General features: G+C 40.2%; 2 protein-coding genes and 1 non-coding gene across 3 annotated transcripts; all 3 read right to left on the bottom strand.

Moving 5' to 3' along the window:
- Window positions 1-617: 617 nt before the first annotated feature.
- LOC129378243 (eukaryotic initiation factor 4A-I) lies at window positions 618-7,551 on the bottom strand. The gene is made up of 11 exons (XM_055058550.1): window positions 7,464-7,551; window positions 6,257-6,299; window positions 5,893-6,025; window positions 5,453-5,592; window positions 4,900-5,068; window positions 3,706-3,815; window positions 2,841-2,984; window positions 1,755-1,892; window positions 1,585-1,674; window positions 1,176-1,255; window positions 618-1,059 (listed from the first exon to the last, which is right to left on the bottom strand). Exons 1-11 carry the CDS (start codon window positions 7,484-7,486, stop codon window positions 915-917), a joined length of 1,215 nt encoding a protein of 404 aa, XP_054914525.1. The 5' UTR covers window positions 7,487-7,551; the 3' UTR covers window positions 618-914.
- Window positions 4,475-4,614, bottom strand: LOC129378399 (small nucleolar RNA SNORD10). The gene has a single exon (XR_008608050.1). It is a non-coding gene; the product is annotated as a small nucleolar RNA SNORD10 (small nucleolar RNA).
- Window positions 7,552-10,317: 2,766 nt separating the features above from the next.
- Window positions 10,318-21,417, bottom strand: senp3b (SUMO specific peptidase 3b). Its single transcript, XM_055058532.1, has 12 exons — window positions 21,277-21,417; window positions 19,590-19,715; window positions 18,436-19,107; window positions 17,016-17,126; window positions 16,077-16,188; window positions 15,715-15,862; window positions 15,366-15,413; window positions 14,175-14,252; window positions 13,819-13,956; window positions 13,467-13,550; window positions 12,841-12,891; window positions 10,318-11,400 (listed from the first exon to the last, which is right to left on the bottom strand). Exons 2-12 carry the CDS (start codon window positions 19,675-19,677, stop codon window positions 11,290-11,292), a joined length of 1,641 nt encoding a protein of 546 aa, XP_054914507.1. The 5' UTR covers window positions 19,678-19,715; window positions 21,277-21,417; the 3' UTR covers window positions 10,318-11,289.
- Between the last annotated feature and the right edge of the window lie 3,678 nt (window positions 21,418-25,095).

Below are 25,095 nucleotides of genomic sequence, written 5' to 3' on the forward strand. Positions count from 1 at the left end.
TGCAGAAACCTTTATTTTTTTTTTTTTAAAGACCATTAAAATAAATACTTTACAGAATCCAATGTAGAAAACTCGATACACTGTCTCAAAAAGGTTAACACCCCATAATGTAATTTGAAGCAATGAGAGGAGTAGATGGGGGTAATAAAGAAAAACATGGCCAGCACTTTAATGAAGCTTATTGAAAATGTTGGTGACACAATGGCCTTTTCTCCAATTATATGTAGTTTGGTCCTTTCATGCCACTTTCCACCACCTCCCCCCTTAAAAAATAACAAACAAAACAAAGAAAAGCTATGAGAATGAGAAAGGCATTAAAGTGTAAATCCACCAGGTCCTCAGCATTCCTCTAATCTAAACCTTTTGCCTGGAGCTTCTCTAAACATGGCCGTCTGTTGCTCGTCCTGAATGCCGAGTCATTACACTGAAGGCTGAAGAAATACTGCCCTGGTGAAGAGCTGCTCCATCCTTTCACCTGAATGGCACCGAGCCGTTCAGAACAAGCAGCAGGGGATCAGCAAGAGGATCCACAAACCGCAACACGTCGGCGATGAGTCGCTGCCGTCATGCTGCTGATCGCTCGACCTCAAAGTAACAGATTTCAGAGGAAACGCCAATGAACCAAAGATCGCTTTTATCAATGTATTACAGATGAAGGCAGTTCTGATCTGAAGGAGAGTTCAGCTGATGCATGGAGGTCTATGACAACTATGGTGAACAGATGAAACAGTTCATTAAGCTATCCTTCCAAATAGGCAAAAGATAAAAAATAAAATAAAATAAAAAAAAACACTTTCAAATATTTGGATTACAGATCAGTGAGATTCATTGAAGTTTAAAATTTCGATCACATAGCAAAAACAGGACTTCACTTCTAAAATAAGCAGGTTGGGTGGATGTTGGGTATGGTGGAGCTAGATGAGGTCAGCCACATTCATGGGCATCTCTTCCACGGTGGTGTTGTAGAATGTTTCAATATCTCGCAGGGTTCGTTTGTCGTCCTCAGTCACCATGTTGATGGCTACTCCTTTCCTGCCAAAGCGGCCGCCACGACCAATCCTGACCCAAGACCAAACAGTCAAAGCTTTAGCAACTCAGAAAATGCACTCATGTAAATCTACATCAGTTTTCCATCAAGTTTCCAATGAGGTTGACTTGACTGAGCTGTCAATCACCTGTGAATGTAGTTTTCTCTGTTGGTTGGCAGGTCATAGTTGATAACCAGGGACACCTGCTGAACATCAATCCCTCTGGCCTGAAGGGGAAACAGCAAGTATTAAATGCACAAGAGAAAAGCCAACAGTCTTGTACAATCTGAATTCAAAGGGGAAAAGAACAATTACAAATCAAAGTAGGCCTGTAACCTGCCATTTAGTTGTGAATCAAAGACTTGAACTAAGCTACAGTGGAGGGCAGGAGAGTTTCTATACCAAGGAACTTTCAGTCCTTCACCAACACAGCAGCTGGAAGGAGAGGGAACCTTGGACCGCTCGCAGGACTGAAACTAGAAGCTGAACAACCTGCTGGATCTCTTAAAAACTACTGAACCAGAAACAAATACGATCAGACTGCAGCCAGACATACCAGCAGGTCAGTGGTGATCAGAACTCTACTGGAACCAGAGCGAAACTCCCTCATGATCAAGTCTCTCTCCTTCTGGTCCATGTCGCCGTGCTGGAGGAAGAGTTGGAAGCACAAGTTAAGGATGCAGCTGATCAGAGCGCTGACAGACGGACAGGCGGCTGCAGGCCTACCAGAGCAGAGACGGTGAAGTCTCTGGCATGCATCTTCTCAGTCAGCCAGTCTACTTTCCTCCTGGTGTTGATGAAGATGACGGCTTGTGTGATCGTCAGGGTTTCATACAAGTCGCACAGTGTGTCCAGCTTCCACTCCTGCAGACAGAGTCAAACAGGGCCTGTTAATTACTGGTCTCTTGCATCAGAGCTTCATCTGGACTTCTATTCTGGCTCGGTTCCATGCTCTCGAGCAGCAGCAAGACTTGTGCTTCACCACTGTGTTTACAATCCAATAAAGCTCCAAATTCAGAGTTTGTGTTGTACCAAAATGCTTAAATCAGCAGCAGTGACGGTCTCTGGACAGTGAGCTACTACAGCCTCACTGTCCACAGGACCCAACTGATCCTCACTCTGGATGTGGTCTGCAGCAGAACCGATCCGGGCCAGAGGTGAAAACTAAAGCTGTTCACCCAACAACAAATTTGCACTTACCCATGATGGACACAAAAGCTTGGTAGCAAGCTTGTTAGCTAGTTACCAGTAGCCTTAACTGCTAATGAATTAAAATGAGCTTTATCATTTTGAATATTTTTGGAAGAGCAGTTTTGTTCACAGACTTCACAAGAAATTTTGCTTATTACTTTTGGTTGTGTTTTATTTTAGATATTTGAAATATTGTCCAGTTCCAGTTTTAAGTGTTCTTTACAGAATAAAATCCATTTGGTCTGAATAGGCAATTGTTATGCCATGAGAAATATTTTACTTGAAAATAGTCTCCAAAAAACATTAATCACAATGACTACCAGAACAGTTTACCATCCAACATATTTTATCATGGCATGTCATCGGACGACTCAAACTTTTAAGCGCCTACCTGGAATATACAAGACTAATTAATTCTGCTATTTTAATACCAATGATTAACATATTTTAAGCAAACGTCCTTTTTCTTTTCTTAAGTGAGACAGTTGGTGTCAATTTTAGATCCATATAGTTAAGATAGACTTTAAAGGTGTGGACAGCCTGAATCAGCCAGAGCGTTTTGAATGACTGATGCAACATTAGGCCTCGTCAGACTGACTGCACAATGTACGGAAATGTCACCTCTTTCTCCACATTGATGTAGAACTGGCGAATTCCCTCCAGGGTCAGCTCCTCCTTCTTCACCAGGATCCGGATGGGTTCCCGCATGAATTTCTTTGTGACGTCCAAAACATCAGCTGGCATTGTGGCTGACAGGAGGACGACCTGCACATAAAGTTTTCAGTCAGCTGCGCACCTCACAAGATGAGCAACAATCAGTCACATGATCAATTTCAATTAGTTTAACACTTTGCATTTGGACGACAATTTGTTAGAGATGAAGTCTTTTCAAATTATTGAGAAAGTCACCATTTTACAAAACAAACATCTGACACTTTTGCCAGTCTCCCCCCCATCCAAGCTGAATGATTTTTTTTTTAAGTGTAATTTTGGCTACAGAGACATAATCCATTTTAATTGTATGGTTAAGTTCTGATATATATATAGTTTTCTAGTTCTAAGGTTAAATGTTCTTCAGAAGTTAAAAGTTTTTGATCTGTGAGAGGAAATACTTGTATCAATATGCCTTTATTAACATTTTGTAGAAAATTGTGTCAAAATGACATCACTTTTCAATAATTGCTGGGACAATTCATTGTCTGGTAAAATGACATTGTGACTGACCTACAAAGACAACTACTGGGCATCTGAAATGCCTCGACTCTGCAGCGCCAACAATGTTTGGTACAGCCGTTTTCAGCTGAGCTGATTTTGAATGACAATGAAAAAATTATTGGATCGAGTAAACTGATCCAAATGGTGCAGCTGGCTGTTAGCCTGTTAACGGCACATATCCAAACACCATCAGCCTCTGACGTCACAGGAAGGCGGAGCCACCACTCTGCTCCTTTGCTCAGAAAGCTCTTCCGTTAGCAGCTGCTCTCACCTGGATGTTGCTGGACAATTTCTGGAAGATCTCATAGATTTGGTCCTTGAATCCTCGACTCAGCATCTCATCGGCCTCATCAAGCACAAACATCTTGATGTTTTTGGACGCTGCAAAAATGTTCCAGAGACACGCGAGAAGTCATCAGCAGGGTGTAGCAAACGAAACCAGAAAGTGAACATGTCAACCTGAGCCATTTCAGTTACAGTAATTCACAGCATGGCATCAACAGCTCCTCCCCCTTTGGCTCCTAAATACCTGAATTTACAGTTAAGCCCAGAATTATTCATACCCCTGTATGCATAGTAAGCTTTGTTTTTACCAACATGTTTCTTCTGACTGGAATATTAACGCTTTGGAGCGGCCCAGCCAGAGTCCCAAACTGAATCCGATAGAGAATCTGTGGAAGGAGCTACAGATTAGGGCGATGTAAGGATTACCTTCCAATCTAAAAGACAAGGAGCTCAAACAAATCAGAACACCAGGGGGAACAGGAAGAGCCAATAAAAGGAGGATACAAATACTGAGCTACCAAGTAATTATCCAGCCATTGAGAATGGTAGAAATGGTTAAATGGAAACTAATAATTTCCAAACTATTTTTGTCCCGCAGAAAATCCAAATGTTAAATAAATTTACCAGGGGATAAAAAATGTCAGGCTTAACTGTAGTTCTTAGAGCATTGTCACTGTGACGTAAACTAGTAATTTCCTGAGTGTTACATAAGCAAAAATGGAGAAATTAATCAGACACTCTGCAAGAAAACGGCTGTAATCAGAACCATGAACGTCTGATCATGTCTCTGGTACCCTGGTGGAGAGACAACTCGGGTCAGCAGAACGCCAGCCAGAGAATCCCAACACCAGCAGCTCACAGAGTCAGTTGACACGCATGGATTTCATCATCGTACAGTACTTCCTTCAGACTGGGGTAAGCTACAACAGAAACCACTTACGACGCTGACTCAGTAAAACTGTTGCAATGTTCCTCTGAAGCCTGGCCAAGCCTAAAGATCCCACCTTAGACTACCGACAGAACCTGCCACTACGTGGTACGAAGAAACAGCTGAAGCATTTATGCTGTAACAAGTAATCAATCAAATTTACATCATATTCAAAGAACCCAAATTATATTTACTTGTAGAGTAGAAATCAAATGGGGAAAAAATGTGTGCAGTTTGGATTGAATAACTTACAGAGATTTTTACGAGTCAGCATGTCGAAGACTCGGCCGGGGGTTCCCACCACGATGTGGGGGGCTTCAGCCTGCAGCTTCTGGACCTCACTGCGGATGTTGGTGCCTCCAATGCAGGCGTAGCAACTGGCTCCCATGTAGTCGCCCAGGGCTAGCACCACTTTCTGAATCTAAGCAGGTCAGGGTAAAGAATAAACAACTAAATTTAAAATCTTTACTTATGGTACAGTATGGTCCAGCAGCCACTGATGGTCAGGTTCCGAATAATGGAAGCAAATTCTCATCTTGGAACAAGACACTAAGCCTGTCCAGATTCTGGACCAGTCCGGTTCCATCTCCAGGACAGGGAACACCGCTCAAAGTTTGCTGGTAAAGTCAACTTTCAGCTCCTTGCTAATGATAATCATGGTCCAGAAGTGATGGTATGAAATAGGGCAAAATTAATTATGTGGTTTATTTGTTTAGCCACATTATTACTGTACTTGAAGTGTTGTCCTTAACCAACAGCCCTTTAAACCTGAAGCATCTTTACAAAAACATAAACCCCATCCTACCTGCTGCGCCAGCTCCCTGGTAGGAGCCAGAACCAGAGCCTGGGTGGCTTTCATCTCCACATCAATCTGCTGGAGAATGGAAATGGCGAAGGTGGCAGTCTTCCCAGTGCCAGACTGGGCCTGAGCAATCACATCATAACCTGAAAGCAGAGTGGAAACAGATCAGCTCTAAACAACAGCTGCAGGAATTACTGCTGCCACATCAAGTTTTTACACCCTCTGATGGATGCTGAACTTCTGGACATTTACATCAAGACAAATTTTAACTACATCATCCATATAAAATGTTCCAATATTGCCATATTTGATGCACTGAGAATTGCCGCTTCAGCAGCCCTGATGTAGTTTATAAACTTGTGCAGGGGAATGGGTGGGGTTACCTTTACAAGTAAATTAAACAGCTATTACTGTAGTCTGAATTTATAATCCAAGATACTCACCCTTGATACAAGGGATAATAGCCCTTTGCTGAATAGCGGATGGCTTCTCGAAACCATAGGCATAAATTCCCCTGAGCAGAGCTTCGCGCAAGTTCATCTCATCAAAACTGTCCACGATCTGGTTCCAGTTGCTCTGAAGGAGCAAGAGACAACAACCAAATATGTTAAACCCCCCCGAGTTTGGTGACTTTAAAATGTCAACATGTTTCATCTCAAATTATATAAACTGGCTCAGGCTTTTCAGTTGAACACCAATAAACAATGAAATGTAAACTACTAGAAGGATAAACAAGACAAAAAGCAAGGAGGTGTTGTAAACACTCCTTACTGTAGAGCCTGACTCAGGTAGAAGGGGGAGACTTACCTCGATGATGCCATCTGGCTCCATGCCCTCTGGGCCATTATCCCTGAAAAAAACAATTAAAAGACATTACTGCACTGGTTTCCAGATAGCTTATTATATCACACAACAGCAAAAAATAAAACAGGTACTATATGACTGACAGAAATAATAAAAATGTCGGCACATTTAAGCTGAAATACGAATTTATGACACACTGATTCCCAAAAGGCCGCGTTAACAAGAACTACACCCCAGTCTTACAGGCCGAGTGAGTCCGCCATTTTTACTGCCTGCTCAATTCAAGATGGTCGTTTTCCTGTCGGCCCGAGCAAAGAAGCCGAGGCGCGTCGACTGAGCTGGGATTAAAGAGCAAAGTGTTCAAGATGTCCGACTATGGAACTCCGCGTGAAAATACGGATGATAAATAATGGGCTGATTCAGAGTCGAGAGAACAAAAAGAACCGTCGTGAGAAGACGGGCAGGCTCGACTCACACTAAACGGGCCTGCTACAAAAAATTAGCTCGCACTTTGATGGTTTTGGCCTGACTGACAAAACAAAATACACCGCAGGCCAGCGAAATCCTTCAATAGCAGTTCAGACACTTCACACAAAAAGGGAACTACCGCTACAATAGCGAAATGGGAAGGAATGGGATGCCAATCTTATTAGAAACCGTGAGGCTGGTGCTACCGGTATTGTTCGCTACCGGCTACCAACACCATGTGCACCCAGCGTACCAGAACACGAGTCCGAACCGCCAGCTAGTCACGACATAAGGGACATTTTGTGATGAACGGAGAGGCTTGGGTACTAGTGGAGACGAGGCAGCTTTAAAAGTCGGTTTTAACGGAAAATAAAGTCTCTGACCGAGCAATTGATGGAACGGACTCACGTGCTGCTCATGGCGCCGGCAGCCATTTAATTAAACTATCCTGAGAAACAATCAGATCTGTTGGAGGCCTCCAAAACAATACAGTACCCTTATAGCCAACAAAGACCCATCAACTCGAAACTCAATCCACCAAATTTCCCCTTGGTGTACGTCAATTATCCACTGAATTAAGGACAGTGAAACGAGACTGAGGCCTAAGCGGCTAATCGGTACACTCTACTTAAGTAAGCGTTCAAAAACGTTCCGTTGTAGCAAGCAGCTCAAAAACTGATTTAAACACAAATAAACCTCGAAATAAGATGTTCCGATAAGACTTGATCACAATTTCACTAACCTGTTATCATAGTCAGCCGACATATTTCCAAAGAAAGAAAAAACGGCAGAAATGTCTTATATACGTTGGACGTACAATGCCGCGTTCTCATTGGAGGATTTCGCCGTCATTCTACTATAATTCCGACGTCGGAGGGTTCCGATTGGCTAGTTTTGCAAGTGGAAGAAAAAAAGGAGGAACAGGGTGGGACTTGATGATTCACAAGGCAGCCGGGCGGTATTTAGATTTTTTAAAGAAACAGTTCTCCTCGGATGCCATCTCTTTGAGTTCCTCTCAAGGTTGGGGATTTCAGTATGCCTTCATTTAACTTTTCCACTCAAACGAAACTCGTGGAGTGAAGACGTAATGATGTTCCAAACGTCATTATTTAGAAAAAACTGTAGTTTTCAGAGGTAGTTTCAAAGACCACTAATTTAGTTTATATATATACATAAATTTTATTTTTTTTGGATTAAAAGGTTTATGAATAACTGAATTCAGATACTTTATCAGCATTCATTGGGTTGAAAAATTCAAGGCACAATATTTATGTACAGTATACAGAGTATTGAATTGTATTGTAATTCCAGCACACATTGAACTGGAAGGAAATTTCTTAAATCACTGATGTACATGTGATTTAAGAAATTCCATTAATTACATAAAAAAAAGTAGTAAAGCTAATTATATAAACATGACATATATAAATTTACATGACATGACAAGAGTATTACAACTTCAATGATACGGGAAGACATTTCAGCATTTAAAAAGTGGCAGTAAGCATTGTCATTTCAGGACTGCACAGTGGTACAGTTGCAATAAGAAGGTTCTTGGTTCGAGTCCTGGCCTGGGGTCTTTCTTCAAGGAGTTTCCCTGTTAATGCTCCGGGTGCTCGAGCTTCCTCCAAAAACAGGTTGAAAACACAATTGGAACGAAAACAATATGATTACAGGAAGCCAAGTCATACTGACTGAGAGTATTGATGAGTCCTTCGCCTTAACCAGTGATTCAGTTCTTTTGAACGGCTCTTTTCATTGAACAGTATGCCCCAAGTCTCAGTGAGAACTATTGTTTGTTTTTTACGATTTTGCTTGCTTATAATGCTGTGCTCGCACGTCAACTTCTATTTGTTTCATTTCATGAAAAACAATTCAATTAAATACATAAATAAAATTGAAAGTAATGGGTGTAAGGGGTCATTTTTGGTGCGGAAGAGGACTTTTGTTCCTGCCAAAGAAATTCAAATCTATTTTTCTTTTTATCTGCTCTTCTAAATTACAAATATCCCTAAATGTTATTGACACTTGGTAGCATTCATTCCCATGTGTTTGACATCACTGTAAAGCTTAGAATCCACACTTTCAGAATCTCTAAATAACTCAAAATGCCCTGAGTACAGGTGTTCATGACTTTGTTGACCGTTTCGTCAGTCACATTTACAAATCAGCGCCACCATTTTCCTTGGGAAGAAAAGTGCGTTAAGAGACAAATATTTTCTTTGTACGTTGTACTTGTCATTTTCAAGTTCGGTGGTCCATAAATGTTTGCAACGTGGCTGAAGTGATCCTCAGCCAGAAGAAGTTTGAGAAACACTGCACTAGGTCCTGGTATAATAACACATTTCCCATCACCCTGTTTGTTAATTTGCTGTTTCTATCAATATCAGGTCAATTAATACAATATTTGAAATGTATAGACTTCTTTAGTAGAAAATATTTTTTTCCAAATTTCCAATTTTGTCCAGTAGGTGACAGTAAATGCACTTGTAAGTCAGATTTCCAGCAACCAACAAGCAACAGAAATACCAGAAAACTTTCAGAAGTACCACCACTACAATCAGCTGCATTTAGGGCACTATAGAAGAAAGACTATACAGTCCAAATTGTTTGGTCTACTTTTTTTTTTTTAAACTTGTTTAAACATAAACAAATAGCTGTACTGAATGCTAAAGCTGGGGTTGACGAGCTTTAGAAAACCAAAGAGAAAAATCTGAACAAAATGTTCAAACAAACTACAAGTAAACAAAAGTATGAAAAAAAAAAACTGTTTATCCTCAGGGTGTGTGGACACACACACAAACAAAAATGCATTACCAGCTGAGGACAATTTAGAGAAACCAATGAGCCTGGCAGTCGTGTTTTTGGACCGTGAGAGGAAGCTGCAGTACCAGGGAGAGTCCGTGTTCACACAGGGAGAACACACACACACACACACACACACACACACTCCATGAAGACTGGGATTTCCAACAGTATGTGGACCATCACAGTATTTAAACATCTACTCATTTCATTTACAGCTGTATTAGTTAATTTTTATAGAATAATTTCTTTACTGATTTATATTCATAAATCTTTTCAGGTCATACAGCTGCACAATTTTTCTATGCAATCCATAAACTGTCTCTGCCTCGTTTCCTTATATTTGTACATTTTCTGCCATCAAAATATTCCTTGCTTAGTAAACTATTCAGAATATTTATTGTCCATTTGATTTTCTGCAAATATACCAGGATCATGTCCAATCATAAGCAAAAACAACTTCAAATCTGAATTTAATTAAATTTTCTAGGGCATGACTAATTTTTGGTTGAAGCATAGCTGATGATTTTCCTTCTGACATAATTCATGCTTACTGAATGATATTAAAATAGTAAACCACTCTTTTGAAAACCTGTAAAAATCCTTGCTTTGCACTTATATATATATATAAATAAAATTTTGATTTAAGAAAATACACATTTGTTTGCCACATCTTTTTATTTTCAACTAACCATAATCCATTGTAGAAGATATAGAAAACAACTCTGTTGTATTCACTCAGAAAAGAATGCAAAAACAAAAAGACAACTATCCACATGTTTTTTATTTAAAAAAAAAAAAAGCAGCACTGTAACTCCATTGTGGGCATACTGTGCCTGTTGTGTATCTGTTGTGGTCCTTACCAAAATGGCTTTTATCAAAGAAATACTAAACAACATTTGGAACTTAATCCAAAAGAACAAAGTTGTTTTTTTTTGTTGTTTTTTTTTTACACCATTTCTTTAAAGCAATAAGTATATCACCACATTTACTGACAGCAATAAAAACACAAAAAGATAAATGAAACTAAAAAGGTACCCCCGGTTCCGGGCCATTGTATCAATATGCTTTGGGCGGCTTTTCATCCAATCTTTCAAATCTAGCTTTTTCATTCGTTTTACTGGAGGAGGCAGGAAGTTTCGGGCACCCAAGTCAGGTAAAAGCATACAAGTTCTTATTTCCTTCTACAAGCGCCACAAGAAAGCTGGTTTCCAGCAGCAGAATACAATAGTTTCATCAGTTTCAATCCTGCCAAGAAACGCCGACTGATCGCTTCAAAAATAGAATATACATCAAAACGCCACATTGTACTACACAGATGACAATGTCCAAAAACCGGCTCTAGCAGTTTCTTTTCTGTGGTGTTAGTGTTGGAATTGCTAAAACATCACCTGCAGAGATGAATCAAATGAATGGAAAACTCACAGGAAGTGTTCAATCACAAGCTTACATAAACTGCTTCAGATAGTTTGTTACATGAAAGCAGGTTTTACTGCAGGACAAGCTGTTTCTGGCCTGGAGTCTTTCTACACCTTCATACTGTTTATGAGAGATAAGTGAATTAGGACAAGCTGCCTAAGCCAATCACAGAACGGAACCTTGTCTTACCGTCTCTGTCAAAGACGGTAAAGTAGCTGTGATGTGTGAACTCCAAACCAGTTTTCAAAAGGCAAACAGAGGGAAAAAAAAAAGGGAAAAAAAAAAGACTGATGTATTGTTGTCCCTCTGTGTTGTTAGGATCCAGGTGAGATAGAGGTGCAAGGTCACAGAGTGAGCTTGCAGTGGCACAGTTCTTTGTACATTTGCCTCCTTAGTCGGGGCATATCCTGCTGCCCAAAGTTAAATGGCTGTCCTAGTGCCAAACACTTGCAGTACTGTAGGATGGTGTAGGAAAGATGAGACATAAAGTTACTAAGTTGCACAGAGAACAACATTGTAACAATGAATCCGGGTAAAAGGCAACTGTATAGAAGCTCTGCTATCGAACAGGAAGTGAAACACCAACAGCTTTTAGATAGTCACTGAAAAAGACTCAATAAAAAGACAGGAGCAGGACTTATGATGGTGGTCGTTCACAAAGTGCTTCACATGTATTTAAATGTGCTGGAAGAATACAGTTCAGCTTAACCTGTTAATGGATCTAGAAAAAAATAAATAATTCAACCTTCTGTCATTATCAAGTCTTTTTATATCCGTCCTTCAATGTATATCTAGAAAACACCATCAAGTAGTAGTGCAGCGCTAACCATGACTTCTGTTTAATTTAAAATGAATGTAAAAACCATCTCATACTAAACAGTTTGTGACAAACAACTGATGAAACATAACAGATCATATTAACCTGGGTTCTATTGAACTCCAGGGGTTCGATGAGTCGGTCTCAGGGGTTCGGCGGATCCTCTGCCGCGGACGTAAAGACACACTTGTGTAAAGTCATGATGACGCGCCCCGCTTGTTCATCACTTGCTGCAGAGGATCACGTGACATTGCTTGGCCAATCAGTGCTGCGGGGAATTTAGTGCGCGCAGTATTCAACGGCTGTTGCAGTTGTACGTCGTGTGGTTTCTTTCTCAGTATTTTAATCCGTACTAAACATGTCAAGCAAAAACAGAAAGTGGTCGGACGAATATGTACAACATGGATTGACGTGCACCACGGAACGGGATGGGAGTCAGAGTCCCATCTGCATGATATGTAACGCCAAGTTGAACAACTCTAGTCTCACACCGGCAAAACTAAAGGAACTCTTCTGCATGGAGACGGAAAAAAGTAAAAAAGTATTTTGTGGATTCAAAATGACTAAAAACAAATTCAATTTCTGATAAATAAAAAAAGCAAGCTATTAAAAAATGTTAACTTCTTTAAAAAATCCAAATGTATTTTTAATTTGTAAAATAGCAAAAATAAATATTTTTGGGGGCTGAAATTCTTTTATGGGGCCAAAATATTTTTTGGGGCCACAATAAAGTAATACCATAATTTGTTGCGAGTTCATGCACTGTGTTGGTTTTGTTCTTTGAGCTCAAAATGTCTTGAATTTGTAAAAAAAAAAAATCGTATTTTATTTATCACTGAAGAAGGGTTCAGTGAATGCTCATATGAAACTGGTGGGTTCAGTACCTCAAAAAAGGTCAAGAATCAGTGTGCTATAGAAATAAACTGTATTGAACTGGACCAATTCTAACTTGCAAGTGAAAACAGAATAAGCCCCAGGAAAACTTTACTGTTTTAGGACATAAAAATGTCAATACTTAAAGCAGGAGGAACAGTTGCCATTCATTTGCAAATGTGACAACCAAAAAGGAGAAACTTACCTGCAGCACAAAAGCTCCACAGTCACTGTCATTGTTCTGACGACCCACATTCTGTAAAATACAAAATACATTTACATTAGCCAATCACATCTCATCGCATCCAAATGCAACGTGTTGCCACAGCTCCTCACTGAAACACTCATCTACTCTCCCCTGCTGGGGCGTTCTACTGTCATTACAACTAGCAGTTTTCTCTATTTGAGGCCAACTGAAGCTTTCCTCAGCTCTGCTTCAGAAGTGACTGTAAACACAACATATTAAAATCAATAAGTGTCTTTTTTTCCATGTGGGTCTGAACATGGTCGCTCACACAGACACGCTTCTGCAAAAGCTCCCACTGCCATGCAACGTATGCTAGCATGCACTGATGCTGCCAGCTCAGTCAGGAGGAGGGACTGCTGCATTTTAATCTGTCCACATGCAGAAAACTTGACCATTTAAATTTAAGATTTTTCAGGAGTTGACAAATTGACTTTGTAAAAGTTCAAAGAACAGTCTTCATAGTTGGCGTGATTGGCGTGCGATCTCAGCTTCATGCTCTCTTCAGTGCATCAACTATAAAGCATGGCAGCAAGTAAAAAAAAAAAAAAAAAGAAAAAAGAATGAAAATAAAAAGACTCATTTACCATTTTAAAAAAGCCTTTCCAATCCGTCAAAAAGTCTCGTTGGTCTTTTTTTATGGCCTCGGCTTGAAGATACTTGAAAATATGCTGGAATAAAAACCATCAAGACAGATATAAAGGAAAGGAAAACAAAGTTAGGTATAAAAACAAAAACAATCCAGTTCAATCACAGTTTACATGTTTCGTTCACTATGGCAATAAATAACAATGGTTCTATGGGCTTTTAGAATGGAAGCTGCATATTGATGCCAACATCCTGGTCTAGTGCTGTTCAATTACAGCTAAAACAGCAGGCAGATTATTTTCTGTGCCCTAAAGTGGTTCTGTAGACCTGGTTGTTGGGGGCTTTTCCTACCTTTGGACAGCGCCTGTTGAGGGTCCGCTGAGAATCAAAGTAGGTGATGGTACGCCGTGGAATGTCAACACTGACCAGCGACCAGTGAACCTCCAAGTGGATGGGAATCAACAGCAGATCTTTCTGAAAGATGTCCACCTGACAAAAGAGGAAGGAACAAATTAGCACCAGGAGAGCCCTCTGATCCCTGGACTGACTTTACCCGACCTACGCAGCAGTAATCTGAACTGAACACAACCCATCTGCTGTCTGCCTGTGTCTCAACAACCTTCTACCCCATTCTATCATTTTCACATCCACAATCAAATATTTTGACAAATCTTGAGTCATTCTAAGGAGGGACAGTGTCCACTTACATTTTTTGTCCACCGTTTAACTCCTTCATATCCTTTTGTCCTCAGCTTGTCATAAAAGAAGCTGTTGAAAAAGTGGACCTGAAGATAAAACACATTTTTAAAGTCACTCCTGACCACTTGACTTTCTACTGTGAACATTTTCTACATAGTGCATCTAAATGAATATGAACGAGTCTCTAATCAGAAATAAAGCGAAAAACTTAACATTTCCTCTGACATTATTCTTGCAGCGACAAGGTAGTTTACATGCAATGACTGATTGCTTGATTTATACACATGTATAGCACTTAACATCCAATTAAGATTACCAAAGAACTTTACAGTGAAAATATCACAAGAAAACAAAAAATGACAATAAAATAAGAGAAAATGACACAATGCTGTAAGACATTATGACCCTGTCTAAAGAATTGAAACATGATCTTAGTGCAACTTGTTAGATGACGGGACCAGAACACTCAGTTCAGAAAACACTGAGCATGTTTGCTCTCATTGTGATTCTAAATGATTATATGAACATGTAGTAGGGATGTGCGATCCATCAACAACTACATCGGTATCGGTCTGAAATATAAATCAGGGTCGATTCAAACAACCGATATTTATTTCAAATTTGTTGCCATTTATTTCTGGGTTGTAAGAGAGGAGGTTGCTGATTTAACAGTGATGCAGCACAGGATTGTGGGAGTTTAACTGAAACAGAGAAGATGTGTTGGAGAACGCACAATTCTTTTCCCCCGAAGCGTTGAAAGGGTCGAAAAATACATCTAATATTGATAAATATTAGTTATTAGCCATAACAGCAACATTTATATCAGGTAAAATTGCCATATGGGTGCATCTCTAACATTTTATGAAGAAGTGCAGCATTTCTTTGCACACACAGGCTGTTCATTCCTCACTCAGTTAACAGCATTCATCTCTGAATCCTGACAGGCCAGGAATCCATGATGAACTCAGAATTCTCAACTGGTGAACGATTGGTTCACCAGTTCAACTGTGTAGCAAACAAACAAGGGCTCACAGCAAGATTCAGGTTGACTGGTTGTTTCTTGAATGAGGAACCCTATTGGTCACCTAACTCATTCCACCAGCAGCTTTGCTGGCAACAATTAAAGAGTGGAATCCAAACAGATCCCTGTCTGAGGCATGACCTAGAGGAAAAGGTGAAGGTGCTCTGTGTTCACTTACCTTATCTGGAACAGAATCCATGACGAGGTCACCGTACATGTTCATAATCTACAGAAAGCACATGATGTAGCCCATGAGATGAATCCATAAAAATCAAATGAAGAAACATAAACATTCATATCAAAGATAAAAAGACACTCCACAGATACAAACATCAGTTCTAGTGAAATATTTTAGAAGTGAATTTGGAAGCCTCATTGTTTTCACTCCACACAGGCAACACATGAGTTCTTCCTTCCTAAACGCCACTAGAACGTCTGAATGAAACGAAGCAGCCTGTGGTTTCACTGCCAACACCTTTAACCATGACTGCTGCTGTGTGATGTAATAACGTGCAGCAGTGCTGTACCTGGTCATTGAGCCAGTTCTGACCATACAAAGTGCCCAGGTCATCCATGGTCAAAACGTGGCGCTTATAGTTGACTCTGAATGTTTTAGCCACGGCCGATCCAGATGAACGCTGGAAGGTCTGAATGAGATGCTGGACCGTCGCTTTCCTTTTAAACAACCACATGATATGGAAAACAGTGTCATTTAATAAAAATAAAGCAGCAGGCTCACAAAGATACATTTAAAAAGTGTATGCTGTTTTTAGTTTATTATTCAGCTTCAGTCAGTTTATCAGATGAGCTCCCGCTTTGCACAGCCATTTATAGCTTTTGTTAGACGGGATGTTCATCACGCACACACGGGGTGAGCAGCATCTCTGACCTGTGTGGCTGTGAGAAGCTCTCATGGAAAACGTCTTGAAGCTTTCCCACGACGTCATCGAGATGGATAGGAATCAAACTGCCATACTGCTGCAGAGACTCTTCAAGAACGCCTAGCAGAGAAGAAGCAACAATCACTCAGCTCGCGTTGACCGCTTCCCGTTTTACTCCGTCCAGACCCATGCCAACAAAGCTGCTGATGTATTTTCAGCAACAACAATCACAGAAAACAGGACCAACATCTGTTCATTTGTTTAAAGGCAACTTATTTTGCTTCCATTGAACAGGTGGGCCATACAAGGCATGTTCATTACATTCTTTGCACTAAATCATTCGTAGATGACGAGATCTTAGTCTCCTCAGTTCTGTCTATTTGGAGCTCTTCTCAGAATGAGCTGTTGTCGAGCGTCTTGTCACTTTAAATTCAAATGAGCTGCTGCTGGCCACGACCCCAAAGTCTTATGTTTACGCATTGGCTGCAAACAGATGCACAGTTATACAACCGTACATTTTTGGCCCCGAATCAGACCCAAAAGCAGAAGAAGTTAAATGTCCTGCACATCCAACATGAACGAAGTGGCAGTTTGTAAATGGTAGCCCAACAACAAAACTTATTTTTTCCAGCAGCTGCTGTTCAGCTGTAAAATGAGCCGACGAGACATGCGGGAGGTCTGATTGGGCTGCTAGGTGATGGCTGGGCTCGGCTGAGGTTGCTAGGTAATGGTGCAGGGCCCATCGATTCAGGAGGTTTTTGGAAACACCAAAAAACAAACTTGTTGCTAAAACACATCTAGATGTTTATTGTAAGCTCTCGGGTTAGTTTTAGAAGGAGCTGAGATCCAAATCCAAGGATAAAAATATGCACTACAGGTTCTGTTTAAATAGTTACAAACATTTACATTGTGATATTTCAACAGGAGAATTCAGCTGCCCTCCATACCGGTTATATATTTTGTGTGTTCTTCACTGAGAGCCACTTCCATCGGTCTCACTCCCACTTCCCGCCTCAGTTTCTCATCCTGCTTGTCTGAAGAGCCGTTTAACTGCAGACCTGTCAGGCAAAAGGAAACAAAGGTTTAACACACTATTATGTCACTTCAAAATGGAATATGAAAACAAGCAACAGGTCTAACAAAATATATTAAGCCAGCGCTTCTCAATTCTTGTCCTCTTCATGTTTTAGTTGTACCTCTATTCCAGAGCGGCTGATTCAAATGATTGCATGACCATCAAGTGCTGCAGAAGCCTGTTTTTCACTCATATATTCAATCCAGGTGTGTGGCAGAAGGGAAACACCTAAAACATGGAGGGCATGGGACCATGAGGACCCATGCCCTCCATGTTTTGAAGTATTAGAAGTGATCTATGAAGTATTAGGGATACATGACATATCGGTACTAATGTCAGTATCAGCCAATGTTAGTTATTTTTTTAAACACATTAGTATCAGTCTAGTAAATAAAACTAAACCAATATTAACAATCGGCATTTCCGTTTTATTGGCGTTTGTTTTTACGGGGGGGGGGGAGTTGGCTATGTGACACGACTTTGGTCATGTGACAGTGTGTAATATTGCTAATTATAGGCTATTGGCCTTAACACCAATATTAATATTTTCCCAAAGTTTTCTAACAGTGCATTCCTATGTCTTATATAGAAAGTAGTGCACCAAAGAGGCTTGTAGGAGCTGCTTCCTCCCTGCAGCTGTTACTCTGGAAGCGTCAGAGCTCTGAGCACTGCTGGCATGTGGATGATCAAATTTGTACTGTTTTTCACTCTTTTTTTATTTTTTAATAACATTTCTGCTGTTATTGCATTTGTTTTTCTGCATTGCTGTGCTGTATTTCAAATAGTCTGATGTCCTTTTGGATTCGCTACACATCCACATTATGTACATTTAAAAATGTAATCCTACTTATCTGCACAACTCTTGGATAGCGAGGATAATATTCCTATTCTAAAAACTGCCCAGTATGTTTATGTTAAAATCTTGTACATTATGATTACAATTATTGTTAATCTTGTTTTTTCATCTGTTTTAACATTTGGAACTTTGCACACTTTTGTGTCAACCTATATGCCTGAAGCTGCTGTTACATCTGAATTTCTCCTGCCCAGAGAAACGCTGATCCTACAACTGCCGAGTTGATCCGAGTTGTTCAACCCCCGTCCCACAGAGAGAACAGACTGTATTTATATTTGAAGCTGTCCTGTGTGTGTGTGTGTGTGTGTGTGTGTGTGTGTGTGTGTGTGTGTGTGTGTGTGTGTGTGTGTGCACTGATTTCTGTCTTCAGCCTGCAAATGTGTAAGCAGTTTTACTAGTAACAGAAACAGAAGCAGAACACAATTCTGCATTGTACCTGTTAACTGCTCCTCTTGGCTGTCATCCCCTTCATCTTTGTGATAAGGTCTTTTTGTCCTCTTTTGCTTGCTGAACAAGCTGTGCTTTTGCCCTCTTCGGCCCCGCTGGGCCCCCACCGTTTTGGTCCAGCGGGCCTTCTGTCGCCACCTCTTCCAGTTCTTGGCCAGGTCTTTGTGGAAACATACATGCCGCAAGCGTTTGAGCCTCTTCCGGGCCTGGTAGTTGTTGATCCGGGATCCAAAAGAGTCACGGACTTCAGTCTGGGAGACAATGTTCTCGACACATGGCTCACCAAGTTGTTCTGCCCCATGTTGTGGTCCATGAGCCTGGGGCTGTGGTAGTTGGCTGTATGGGGCAGACTGACAGGAAAGGTCTGGGACTTCCCATTCCTCCTTTTCCTGCTCCTCACTATCTTCCGCCTCATCCCCATCTTCCTCCTCTCCGTTGTTCTGCCAGCTTTTGCCGTCCTGCTCCTCTACGTCATCTTCATACAGATTGTTCATTTCTTCCTCATCACCAACAGCTTCAATCTCATCTGGCCCATCCTCTTCCTCATCTTCTACAAATTCTCCTGTCCAAAGCTTTTCTTTCTGGGCCAGCCTGATGTGCATGGGGCTGGATACACTGTGGCCTGACACAGGGACAATGAGGTGGTCTCCAGGAATCCCCCCTAAACAAACACAAGAAAAAAAAAAGTCAAAACATTCAGCATTCCGTGGAGAAAACCAAAAAATTCTTAAAGTTGATTTTACATGAACAAAAACAGATTAACCAGCATTTTCCAGTTGGTTTTAATGGTCACAGATCAATCACTGCTGCAACAGCTGACACCTGGTCTTAATGATATGCTGCTTTCCCTGGAAATCTTTCAAAACTAATTGGACTCGGTGAATCACACCATACTTTTAGACAAACTCAGGATTACCGGTTCTGCTCCAGAGGATCTGACCCGATAAAAACTATTTAACACAGAGAATCCTCTGTGTCCAGGCAGAGGGCCTGCTCTCAATGGGACTTCTGGGTTAAATAAAGGTAGAATAACACAACTGTGAAACATGCACAATAACAGAAAACGTGAAAACAACATGGCACAAGTTAGGAGGATGTATAGAGCTTCTGGTAGTGACATCCAGGATGATCCAAAGTGCCCACCTCCTGCAGTGCTGTCCTGCCCCACAGCAGTCAGCCCCAGGTCCCCCTGCCAGCGGTTCTGGGCCAGGCTACCGCCATTGTCTCGCATTGTCCACGGACAGCCCACAACCTGCGCCAGCTCGTCACCTGCAAGCAGCAAACACATGCTGTATTAGCACTGGAAGCAGAAATGACTGTTAGTGTAAACATGTGTAATCAGTGTCAGAGGAGCTCAGTGTCCAACTGCCGTCACAGCGCGGTCACACGGAGGCCCGTCTGTGTTTTACACAGAAATAAAACTGATCAACACTACTGACCTTGAAACTGTTCAAATTTGTGAAGTTGCTAAAAAAAAATCCCTGACATCTAAATAGAAAAAAATGTACAGTGCTGTAAATTTTCCCAAGAATTTCAGCAATAGGATATTTGTTGCTGAAATTCTGGTCTGACTAAACCAGGACAAATAAAATGGTTAATGCTTAATTAACCCATGGAATGGTCTGATATTTAACATCTAGCTGAAATTATTAGTGTTTCAAGACAGAACTTCTTTCTGTAATTGTCTTGAATAGAGACAAAAAAAATAATGCATAGATTGGAAATTTTAACATGATATGCCACAATGATGCACTACACACAGTAAAGTACACTGGATTTGGAGTTTGGTCCTCAAAAAAGAAAAAAGAAATACAAAACAAACACCGATACTTCACTAAAAGCAGAACAGGAAATGGTATGTTGGCGGATATAGTAAACCACTATATCCTATAGTAAAACACTGGCCAACTATCGATGAATAAACCAACTGATACAAGTCAGCTAGCTGATATTTATATTGGATACTAAAACAGGTCGATCTTTCATCAAAACTTGTTAGTTACATATTTCATAATGAGCTCCGCAAAAACAAGTGATTAAGGGTCATAGCTGTACTGTGAAATAAGAAACGAACCGCTCCAAAACGCTGGTGGCTCTTTCTATTTTTCCATTTACATTCATGACCGAACAATGAATGTTTTTTCGTTGCTCTTTAAGAAGAAATCGCTGATCTTCGCTCGCATATCTAATTAAGCTTTACTATATCTAAAAAAGTTGGGTTGCATAACTTTATCATTTGCAGCTTAATGTGCCACCATGCACATTAATGCAAGTTTGAATCTTGGTTGATTCTTGACGAACCAGCAGTGATAAGCAGGTGTAAACACTAATTACCATGTGGACCTCTTCCAGAGGCGGAATGCTACCTGCACAGCGGCTCGAACAGGTTTTGATGGCTGGATAAAGCGAGCACTAAAGTTCAGATTTAAAACACCTTTATTAGAGCCCTTCATCGGTGAAACGGCGGCGTGTTTAAACGGCTAAACACCAAGAACTCATTCAACAGTTCACCTCAATGCTATGCTGAGCGCGCACTGAGCTAGCAACGATAGCTTCAAAACGTAAGCTTAAATCCCACCACTCTGTCTGAAAAAGCAGTTTTATCCGGAAACATAATAAATCAACGTCATTTACATCACAAGGAGAGTATAACATGTACGTAATTCAATGCCAATAGTCCTTTGATAATTTATTATATGCCCGTGCAAACGTGTTAGCTGTTAGCAACGTTATCTTAAGCTAGCTAAGCACTTAGCATGCTTCAAGAATTGTATGAAAAAGCCAGCGGGTGCATGCCTCAACCAGCTGGATACAGCGATAATGTTCTTACCCCTCAGTCTCAGACTTTCTGACTGAATACTGGAAGTATTTCCTTTTATTATTTTAAAAGCAAAAACACAAACTTTAGCTGTTCTTTAGCCTCATTCAATTAAAGCAGTGTAGCCCAGCCACAATTCGGCTCCTTCTTCTTCCTTTTTTTTCTCCGTAAAGAGATGCACCTCCCATAATTTTACATTTGCGCCCCCTAGTTGTAAATAGCGAGCCAGAAAACATCACTCTCATAGAGCGTCTGGGGATTCTGAAGAAGCCTCTCTTGGAAGGTTCACCTTGAAAATTTTCCTTCCCTTTCTATAGCAGGACAATGAAGGATTTTAGAGTAGCAGTTTCCAAGCATCTTACATGTAACTGTTTTTATGTTCTATGTCTCTTTACATGGTCATATGAACTAAGTAAAGCGACTTTTATGGGGCCTCCAAATCGGTTGAATGAAATGCTATATTCAAAGGCAATCCTAATAAATAAATCTGAAGTGCTAGGCATGAAAAAATAAATTTGTGCAGTGCAGTGTAGTATTTTTATTTATTGTGAAGTATCTGTATTCTTACTTGACGAGAATTTTTTGATTCTCTACCCACTGAATAAAAAACAAATATGTTTTAACCATATTTGGTTAAAGACACAAATCTGCAGTTTTTGTTAAAGTTTCATAAATTTTGTATTGAAAGAAACTGATTTGGAAAAAAATTATTTGATCTTATTTTGGGTTTTTTGTTACTTATATGAATCATTGTCATTTTGGTCCTTAAAATGCCAAAATCTCCACTGAAGTCAATAGTTTGGTCCATTTGATAATGTCTACTAAATCAGTACTTGTGATGGGAACATTCCTGGCCAATATTAAAAAATCAAAGAAAATAACCATGTAATTGACAATAATATTTATGTGGGTAATTTATAGAGGTAGACATTTTCAATCTGACAACTTTCATAGATGCAATTTAAACTATTTGTTTTTATGAACATGATAAAAAAAAACAAAGAAACTTCCCCCCCCTTTTTTTTAATTATACTGATTTTTTCCTGTTTTAAGTCAGATAACATTATTTCTACTTCCCAGAAACAAATATCCAAATAAGAAATAGTTTTTGAAAATTCTCTATTAATTTCTTCATATTCGGAACCGAGATTCTTTCGATTGGAGAGAGTCATGCATTATCTAAAGTCATGATTGCTGATTTTATTGCTGTTTTTATTATTCAAAATTATATTAGACTGGTTGGATATATACTTATACTTAGACTGGTTGGATATAAACCAGAGTATAGCTGATGAAACCATTTGAGGGATCGACAGAACAAAAATGTGTTGATGTGTGTCAACTGTCTGCTCTTACAGTGAGGTTCCTGGTGGTGGCAGCAGAGACCATTCAAATGTTCTGTTCTCTAATTCAGAGAGTTATATATTGTATATGTATGTTTTATACCTTGATGATAGTTGGTTGTTCAGTCCTGGGGTTTGTGGATGTTAAAGAGACTCGTGACCTTGTTGTCCTTTGCATTTTGAAGCGAGAGCTGCTGGGATGTTGGAATCACTTCTATTGCCTGTCTAATCTTCCGGTCTGTCTTTAAAGTGAGAACTGTGTCCATATCCTCAACACAGCGTCGGGTCCCAGGTCCGCCCTTTGTCTTCTCTTCTTTGTGTTGTTCAAGGACAAGGTCTGAGTATGCAGTGGTGGGCAGCAGCCTCTCTGCTTTGAGGGATCAGCTTCCCAACTTTGCTTTTTGAGAAGACGTGGTTGTGTTGGTGTTTTCAATGCATGCCCTTTGAAGTGATGTGGAGCAGTTTGCAGCTGAGTGCAAAGGAGAGTCTGTTCCTCCATGGGATGTGGAGTGAGAGAATGTGCTGCAGGAGGCTGGCCTGGCCTTCAGATGCCTTCAATATCACATGAGAGAACTTCTTCTTCCAGGTGGAGTTCAGAGTAGAGCTTCTCTGTTCCAAGAAGTCAGTTGGCTACACCGTCTTTATATTTACAATTATTGCCACCAGCAACACTGTTCTTTCTTTCTTTGGTTCATAGAAAGTACTCCTAGCCCAGTGCCTCTGTTTGTCAGTGTCTTTTTCATGACTTGTAAGTTGGTAGGTATACCGCAGCTTCTCTTCATGAACTGGGTTCTGCTGGAGGTCATACTGGTGAATGGGAGATATTCCTCTCCACTCTCACACTGTCCTTACTTAGAATGAAGAAATGCATTAAAGTCTGCTTAGGCAGCTTCTTTACTGACGTTCTATCAGACTACTGTGCTGTGAGAACTGAATCACATTATATAATCATTAAATTAACATAGGTTCATATTTAACTATATATGAATAATTGATGATGAAGCATAACTCAAAAATAACTACTCCAATGTACAAAAACCAAAATAAATGACTTTATCTTCCAGTCTGAACATTAGGTGTCTCATCATGTGCAAAATAGCACATGTGAAACATGTGAATTAGACTTTTTAGAAGAAAAAGTAAAATTCACAACACACATGGTGAAATACACCATTTGCTACTTTGCAAGGAAGATTTGTCCCAAATATGAACAACACCAATTTAACAAGTGTGATTTTTTTTTTTACTTCTTACTAAGTAGCAAAATAAAGTATGAATATAATGCTTTGGGGTTTTTTTTTATAAGTGTGACTGATTTATAGGGAGCTGTGAAATTGCATAGCCAAAATAAACAAATAGATAAATAGTACTGACATAATATACATTTTAAAATGTGTCACCATATTTAGATACAAAACGCCCACTAATATAATAACCTATGAAAGCAGGTTATATAATACATGAAAGCTGTTGCCGTAATTTGAAGAAACAATGGAAAGCAGAACTTTGCATGCTTATCTTCTAACTACTGTAATATCCAAATGAAGTCTAGCTCTTAAATGAATGTTTGATTGTGAATTTGGTGAGATGGTTTGGAGTGCCCCAGACATGTTAACCCTTCTTTTTCTCCAGGGGCCCCAATATAACTACCTCAAAACATGTTAACTCTCCCTGCTTTTTAATCTCACACTTAGACTAGGTGGCCCTTCTTCACTTTTTTGTGCTGAAGGTACCCTTTGCCCATCCCCCAGTGGTCCAACACACATATATCGTCTTGTTACCCACTCCACCCCCTGTTGGGTGCTGGATCGTAGAGTGGGGTGGGTGGATTATGTGAGTGTGAGACTCGCAAAAGGCCTGCCATGGTCTTTCTCTGTGTGACGGATGGCTAGGAGGTTGAACAGGCCTGTTTTGCATGAAAAGAGAAGGCAGCAGGGGGAAGAATAGAGGTTTATTGAATGAGGCCTGTCACCCAAAACCACCCTTGTGCTCCAAACCCTTACACCAACCCTTCATCCATTCCTTCATCATTTCAGCCCTCCTCCTCTCTTGTTCTCCCTCCACATTGCCTACCCATTCTCCTTTATTTGGGGGTTTCGTTGGACCATATTCACTGGCCCTTTCTCACCCTTGAATCTACTCCCCACCCCCATTTTGCTGCCATCCTTACTTCTCCTTATTTTACCCTACTTAATTTCTGTTCATTCAGATTTCCCCTTCTTTCCATCAAGCTGTTTTCACCTTTCGCAAGGTTCCAAAGCATTTGAATCCTCTCATTATCTTGCTGGTATGCTGAATAGGGATCCATTATGATAATCCGATAGTCAGAGTTCTTTAACACTAAAAGAAGGCAAGTCTCTTCATGACTTGATGCTGTCATGAAGAGAAAATCTACACTTTGAGTCAACGGGAGATATTACGGCATCATTAAAAAGTTGAAGATCTCTACCTAACTTTTAGCCACCAGTGAGCAGGGAACTGTTGAAAT

Source organism: Poeciliopsis prolifica, unplaced genomic scaffold, assembly GCF_027474105.1.
Source record: "Poeciliopsis prolifica strain line A6 unplaced genomic scaffold, Auburn_PproV2 SCAFFOLD051, whole genome shotgun sequence".
In the NCBI taxonomy this organism is placed as follows: Eukaryota; Metazoa; Chordata; class Actinopteri; order Cyprinodontiformes; family Poeciliidae; genus Poeciliopsis; species Poeciliopsis prolifica.

What these genes read in the sequence shown, in the direction of transcription:
- LOC129378243 (XM_055058550.1), bottom strand. Translation starts at nt 7,486, where the DNA reads ATGTCGGCTGACTATGATAACAG. An exon ending in AGCCAGATGGCATCATCGAG is followed by an intron (nt 6,026 to 6,256) that starts GTAAGTCTCCCC and finishes TTGCTCCTTCAG; the next exon opens with AGCAACTGGAACCAGATCGT. An exon ending in TGATCACCACTGACCTGCTG is followed by an intron (nt 1,256 to 1,584) that starts GTATGTCTGGCT and finishes TTTCCCCTTCAG; the next exon opens with GCCAGAGGGATTGATGTTCA.
- senp3b (XM_055058532.1), bottom strand. Translation starts at nt 19,677, where the DNA reads ATGCGAGACAATGGCGGTAGCCTGGCCCAGAACCGCTGGCAGGGGGAC. An exon ending in AGCTTCTCACAGCCACACAG is followed by an intron (nt 15,863 to 16,076) that starts GTCAGAGATGCT and finishes GTTGTTTAAAAG; the next exon opens with GAAAGCGACGGTCCAGCATC. An exon ending in TCAACAGGCGCTGTCCAAAG is followed by an intron (nt 13,551 to 13,818) that starts GTAGGAAAAGCC and finishes TTTTTATTCCAG; the next exon opens with CATATTTTCAAGTATCTTCA.